Genomic DNA, 7182 nt, shown 5'->3' on the forward strand with positions numbered 1-7182 from the left:
CAAATGAGAAGGTTTCTGAGATGGAAGCAAGGACAGAAGTGGGGGTAGCACCTAAAGCCCTAAGATTTTTGTTTCTTATCAGCGGCATAGCTACGTATTTCTCTCAAGACAAGGCCTGGAAGCCTCATAGAAGTACCATGAAATCATGGATAACTATGTACACTGAACAGTCGTCGTTTTTCTAAACTGGTGTTAACGATGATCCCAAGGATGTCTCTGGAAAAAAATGCCCATGAAAAGTTAAACTTGCCACTCAGGACAACTAACTAGAAGATTTATGCTTAATAAAACTATTTTCTTAAACATACTAAGATGCAAAAGGCAAGGCAAGCTAATTTATGTGCAGTATTTTAACAGCTGGTGCTAAGGTATCAATATCAATTGATATGAAAACTTATTACCAATATTACTCTACTCTCTTAAGTACATAAGACCATTCACTATTAAAGAACAGAAATAGTAGGCATAATCCTTCAATTTATGTTTTAAGAAACTACCCAAACTAAAATGGCTAGGAACACAAGTCCAAGAGTAAAATTTCCATTCCAGCTTCTAGCTCTGAAAATACATGTCTTTAATGGCAATAATTAAAGAGCCCACAAGAGGGGGATATAACCCACTGACGTTTGTTTCTGCGTCCTCTTCCTGCATATGGCTCCCTAGGCATTCCTCATCTTTCTTTTAACTGCTCATTGCAGAGGAAAATGCACTTGACAGAATCCAAAAACCAGGGTTCAAATTCCAGTTCTGTTACTAATCTCCCAGGGCTCACAGATATTTAATGAAGCAAATGACATGTAAATCATGCAAATAAAAGGTTTATTTCAACAAATACTGAGCACCTAGTAATGATTTTGCCCTTTGTCTACCTCTTTTCCTCCTCTTCCTTTCTTCTTCCTCTTTCTCACCCCCTTAACTGTTCATATTAAGGAACTGAAGTATATTTATTGAAGAGAATCATATCCTCTATGTTAAAAAAAAAAAAGAGGACTATTTTAAGTTCATTCTCAAAAAGGCAAACACCAAAATATTCAAAGATGCTACGCAACCTAAAAATATTCAATTACTTTTTGCTGGTGCCATTTTTATTACTTTATATATAATCAGTGACTTGCAAACAAAAAAATACCCTACACTTGGTTTAAAGATACAGGAGTCCACACATAGCATAAAAACTAAGTAATGATATATCACAGGCAATTTTATCAAAACAAAACAAAAATGTAAGTCAACTTAATATAAAAATGTCTCCATTTATAAAGCAAAACTGTAGTTAACAATTATGTGATAGCATTCACTACACTTCAAGGAACTTCTGCACAAAATATTCCACTTTGATCATCACCACTCCTCCAAGAGAAAAGAGCAGGTATTGGTTATTTCATTTTTAAATAAATGACTCGAGAGTTGTCCAAAGTCTGTTTGTCCAGTGAGTGCACTATGCCCCAATACCTACATGTTTTAATAGCATGTAGTTATAAAAATAGTCAAATTTCTATTTTATTATTTTTTTCTCCAATTAACAAAAAAAATTTTAAGTTCTATAATAATTCCCCATTTTTTAAATCATTGTTAGTTGCTGTTTTCAAAATTATATTACTTCTAAAATCATTAAGTATTTAACTGCAGGTTCCATACCCTGGGTTAATTCCAATCCTCTTCAATCTTGAGAAAATATACATTCCCCTTTCTTCAATTTTATTACTTGTTTTTTGGCAACAGTTGCTACCTGCCAAGGCTTGACCACAGAGGCTAAGGCATGTGAATGATATTTTAAAATATACACATGTAACCAGAAATGCTGTGGGCAGCCTGCCTTCAAGGTGGCCCCCAATCATGGCTGCCTCCTGACAGCCACGCCCTTGTAGAATCCCCTCCCCCAGTGCATCACGGCTGGTCTGCGTGACAGAGAGTGCCAGTACATCCCTTCTGGGGTTAGAAAGGTTAGAGAAGGTAATGAAGCTTCTGTCTTGTGTTCTCTCTCTCTCACCACTCATTTTTCGGGAAAACCGTACCATGAGCAGCCCCATGGAGAAGCCTACGATGAACTGATTCTTCATACCAACAACCTGTGAATGAGCTCAGAGGCAGTTCTTCCAGTCCAGGTTGAAAAACTGACTGCAACCTCATGAGAGACCTTAAAACATATCCATGCAGTTAGGCAGCTCTCAGATTCCCGACCTTCAGAAATTGTGAGATAATAAAGATTTGTGGTTTTAAGTTGGTAAATTTTAGAGTAATTTATTAGGCAGCAATAGACAACTAATACAAATGCTCAAGCAGGTTGAGAGTAATTAACTGCTAGGACCAAGCCCTTACAAATTAGATAAAGTGAAATCATATCTGTTTAAGAGCCTGAGTTCTGTATACAACCTTTTAGCAGCAGTACCTTGAATAATTTACCTATAAAATTTCTCCCATTTTTTACATACATAGTTATAACAAAGCACTTAGGATCCCTCCACTCCTTAAAAAAGTAAAATTATATAGTTACCTCCTCATACATGTTTTTACGGAACTCCAGGTCCTCGGTAAGGCTCTGACAGCGATTCTCTAAATCCACTTTAAGTAAAGTTTCGTCTGCTAACTGTTTTTTGGCAGCAGCTAAGGAGGCTTCCAACTAATATGCGGAGAAAGAATTGATAAAAATCACATAGCAGTTATTTAGTAATGAATTTAAGAGACACCTATGGACTGAATCAAATCAAGAATTAAAATTTTGGTATCTTTTATCTTGTTTCTTTTATCAGTGTATGAGAGTCTCTTATTACAATCTCTATCACAGAACTGTGTGTCCAAATGCTGGTCCCACCAAGAGTGCCATACGAAAACACCTCTCAGATCTGGTAAATGGCAACAGGTAATGAATAAAGACCCACCAAGGATTTTAGCTACCACTTTCATTTTTTCCTGTATGTAGAGCAATGGTATGACTTTTTCTTTTCCTTTCTTTTCTTACATTTTGGTACAGTAAAGAAATAGGTTTTGAGAGGAAGACAGAATGAGCGTAAACACAAGAGAAAGGAAGAGCAGCAGTAAGATCTGCATGACCCAGATAAAATGACTGAGAGGTGAAGATGCTTTGCATGTTACTGCCTCAAGACTATCCTCAAGACTGCCTCAAGACTATCAATCGACCCAGTTAGATGGGGCAATTAACCTCCCAACACGGCTCAATACCAGAGTTTGCCTTACCTGGGCAATCTGATCCTTCAGATCCTCCAAATCTCCCTCTAAACTTTTTTTGTCACCAAGGGCAGTGGCCAGAGCTGCATCTTTAGAATTCAGTGCGGCTTCATATTCTCGAAGCTTCATCTGGGCCCCATTAAGATCTGATTCTTTCTTAGCATAACTGTGAGACATTTGAAAAAGTGCAAGACATCAAATTATACCCCTGAGTTGAAGCCTTCTCCCTCCCTGCCGAAGGAGAAACAAAAGAAGATGCAGTTTAAATAAAAGCTGCCATAATCTACTAAAATTAGAGGAGCAATTTGGGAGCATTAAATCTAGAGTTTTGGTGGATAACAACCTTATCCTTCAATGATTTCCCTTTCATGATTACTAATGAATCTAGATCAAAGACGTCTACTGGGCCAATGTTCCAGAATTCTGGTCGTCTCTGAGTAAGAACATAAGCCCTTCTCGGTTCTATAAAGAGACACTCACTACATGTTTCAGTAAGAAATGTTCTTGAAGAAATGGAAATTTATTATTTTAAAATACAATTAATATTATAAACCAAGATGTACAGAAGACATAAATCAAGATACAAAATGAGATTAAATAAATGAAAATGAAGTTATTTTAAAAAGCAATTTTATGACTTGATGTATCATGTAGAAATTCTTGAAGAATTTAGTATTCTTCTTTGTATAGAATGTAGAGTTCTATCATGTAGAATTACTTGATGTATAGTTCATATACAGTATTATATTAGTTTTCAGTGTACAACCTAGCAATTTGACATTTATATACATTTACAAAATGGTTATTACCGTGATAAATACAGTTAGCATCTGTCACCCTACAAAGGTATTACAGTATTATTGAGCATATTCCCTGTGCTGTACTTTATATCCCCGTGACTCATCTATAACCGGAAGTTTGTACCTCTTAATCCCCTTCACCTACTGTACCCAACCAGAACCCCTCTGGCAACCATATTTGTTCTCTGTATTTGAGTCTGTTTCAGTTTTATTTTATATAAGCTCCCTTAATATTACATAAGAACTCACTGATCCCAAGCTTGCAAAATACATTCTATTTCTTACATAAGAAGTTATTTTAAGATTTCTCCAACTTACAAATAAGGGCTTTCCTAATATCTTGAGGAAAAATCATTTCAGTTTATACTATTAACTACAAAAATGAGGTGTGAATTGAGGTTTCTTTGTCTTCTAAAATACCACTTTTGGGGGCCTCTGGGTGACTCAGTCAGTTAAGCATCCGACTCTTGATTTCGGCTCAGGTCATGATCTCAGGGTTGTGAGATGGAGCCCTGTGGCGAGCTCTGCACTTAGCAAGGAGTCTGCTGGAAATTCTTTCTCTCTCCCTCTGCCCCTCACCCAACTCGTACATGCGAGCGAGCTCTCTCAAATAAATAAATCTTTAAATAAACAAACAGAAAAATAAAATATCACTTATTATTAAATGTAGTTCTGTATTATAGAATGAAGTTTCCTTTGGATATATTTTGTCAAATAATTCTTTAAACAAATAACTGTTTAAAGGACAGTATTTTTTTCATTCCAAACAACTGTTATCATTAATTAGTGGCACTGGGAGAGCCTTAATACCAAAATTCTAACAATTCTTAATTAAAACTGCTATTGTAGAAGAGCATTTCTACAACTGATGACTGAGAATGTGCTAGAAGAGGAACTCTCAGTTAACAGAAATTTTCAAAATAATCTTTTACTATCCAAATAAAATGAAGAAAAATACTGTCCAAAGGATAAGCACATATAATTTAAAGAGAAGAATTAATAGTATTCATCTGTGGGCGCCTGGGTGGCTCAGTTGGTTAAGCGACTGCCTTCGGCTCAGGTCATGATCCTGGAGTCCCGGGATCGAGTCCCGCATCGGGCTCCCTGCTCAGCGGGAAGTCTACTTCTCCCTCTGACCCTCCCCCCTCTCATGTGCTCTCTCTCTCTCTCATTCTCTCTCTCAAATAAATAAATAAAATCTTAAAAAAAAAAAAAAGACGAAACTATCTCAAAATTTAAAAAAAAAAATAGTATTCATCTGTTACTCGTTTTGGCATCATAAAACAACTATATAATATACATAAAATCTCAGCAGTCCTATCAGTAATTTTTTTTCTTAAATCCCGTATTTTTCAAAACCACAAGATGGCATCCTTTCACTGGAGATGGTTTAGGAGGTGGGGAGAAATGAACTGTTAAAAAAAAAAAAAGCAATCCCATAGTCATTAATTTATAACAAAAATGTCCAGTTCATACAAGGGCTGGCTTCTAAAGCTGGGAACTCATTAGAACAGAATCAATGCTTGTGAGGAATAATTTTGTCCCACTACATAAATGAGCAGAGCTGGGCAGGAATACATGTCATAAAACATGATTTAAAACAAAATCATATTTCACAGAGTATTACACAATATTCACAAAAGCTACTGGCTTAAAATTACTTAACAAAAGTTAAGTACAAAAAATTCTACTAGGGGCGCCTGGGTGGCTCAGTCGGTTAAGCGTCTGCCTTCGGCTCAGGTCATGATCCCAGGGTCCTGGGATCGAGCCCCGCGTCGGGCTCCCTGCTCCGCGGGAAGCCTGCTTCTCCCCCTCCCACTCCCCCTGCTTGTGTTCCCTCTCTCGCTGTGTCTCTCTCTGTCAAATAAATAAATAAAACCTTTAAAAAAAAAAATTCTACTACACCACTATCCAATATTTAAATCTCAGATCATAATGTGGTGCTTCCAAATGTGGTACCTCCTGGCAAGAAGGTCAACCTGTGCTTCCCAGAAACCAAACAGCCCACCAGGAAGGATACAGAATTTTAAAAACCACATCAATTTTAGAGGCTACTGCATATTCTATTTGGTATCACTGATTTAATGGATAATAAAACATGCACATTTCAAAATTCAGAATGTTACAATGCAAGCAAAAGATACCGTGCAACATCTTGAAGAATACAGGAAATACAAGAAGCCAAAATTAAGAGGGTGCACCTACATAACTAGAACATGGTGATTTCTTCAACAACAACAATCAAGACCAAATAAGACCAAGGAGTGGGGGGGGTGCCTGGCTGGCTTAGTCGGTAGAGCATCAGACTCTTGATATCAGGGTAATGGGTTTAAGCCCCACAGTGGTCATGGAGCCTTCTTAAAAAAAAAAAAAAAAAAAAAGACTAAGAAGTGATGGAGTAAAGGGGATGAGAGTAGGATATGCTATTAATTTGTGGTACCTTGAGCCACCCAATGGTACCAGCTGAAACTTGATGTCAAGTTCTTAGCTGCTTATGCAACTGTTAATCTGTAAAAATATAAATTATTCTATTATAAATTCTTTCTTAGAGCTCTTTCACATCACACAGCAAACAAAGTAGGCAGATATAAATCAGAAGTTGAAAAGGTGCTTAAAATTGCTAACTCTATCTGCCCTGGCTCAAGAGGGAAAGGAAGAGGAAGAGAGTTAAATTACTACCTCTGCACCTTGCACATACTTCTCTTAAACTTTTCATACAAACCCACATTTGTGGATGTACTGAGCTACCTCAAGTGACAGAACTGTTTCAGGGCAAGGACCATGTATTATTATCCTCGATCTTCCACACAGACAACCTGTAGATAATGACTATTTTGGAAATTGTTTTTTTGTTTGTTTTTTTAAGATTTTATTTATTTACTTGTCAGAGAGAGAGCACAAGCAGGGGGAGCGGCAGGCAGAGGGAGAAGCAGACTCCCTGCCCTGGGATTATGACCTGAGCCAAAGGCAGACGCTTAACCGGCTTAGGCCACCCAGGCGCCCTATTTTGGAAATTCTTAAAAGAAATTCCCCCATACACTCCCCAGAAAGTTACTCCACTTTTTTATGCTATATAAAATATGTTTTTTTCTAGAGAAAAAAAAATAACTGTGATACTTCCATAATCTCTAAAATTCACATACCTAGATGCCCTCCTTATCACCTTACCAATTACCATAAAAAAATTAAGACTACA

At 37.0% G+C, this 7182-nt stretch overlaps 1 protein-coding gene across 1 annotated transcript in view; it reads right to left on the reverse strand.

The window, feature by feature from the left end:
* LMNB1 (lamin B1) overlaps positions 1-3374 on the reverse strand; it is a 27538-nt gene extending 24164 nt beyond the window's left edge. Inside the window, exons 1-2 of the mRNA XM_081827152.1 lie at positions 3196-3374; positions 2495-2620 (exon numbers count right to left, since the gene is read on the reverse strand). Of these exons, the coding sequence (XP_081683278.1) occupies positions 2495-2620; positions 3196-3363 (294 nt within the window). The 5' untranslated portion in view covers positions 3364-3374. The remainder of the gene's footprint in view (positions 1-2494; positions 2621-3195) is intronic.
* Between the last annotated feature and the right edge of the window lie 3808 nt (positions 3375-7182).

Source organism: Leptonychotes weddellii, chromosome 7, assembly GCF_054177405.1.
Source record: "Leptonychotes weddellii isolate Sample4059 chromosome 7, ASM5417740v2, whole genome shotgun sequence".
In the NCBI taxonomy this organism is placed as follows: domain Eukaryota; kingdom Metazoa; phylum Chordata; class Mammalia; order Carnivora; family Phocidae; genus Leptonychotes; species Leptonychotes weddellii.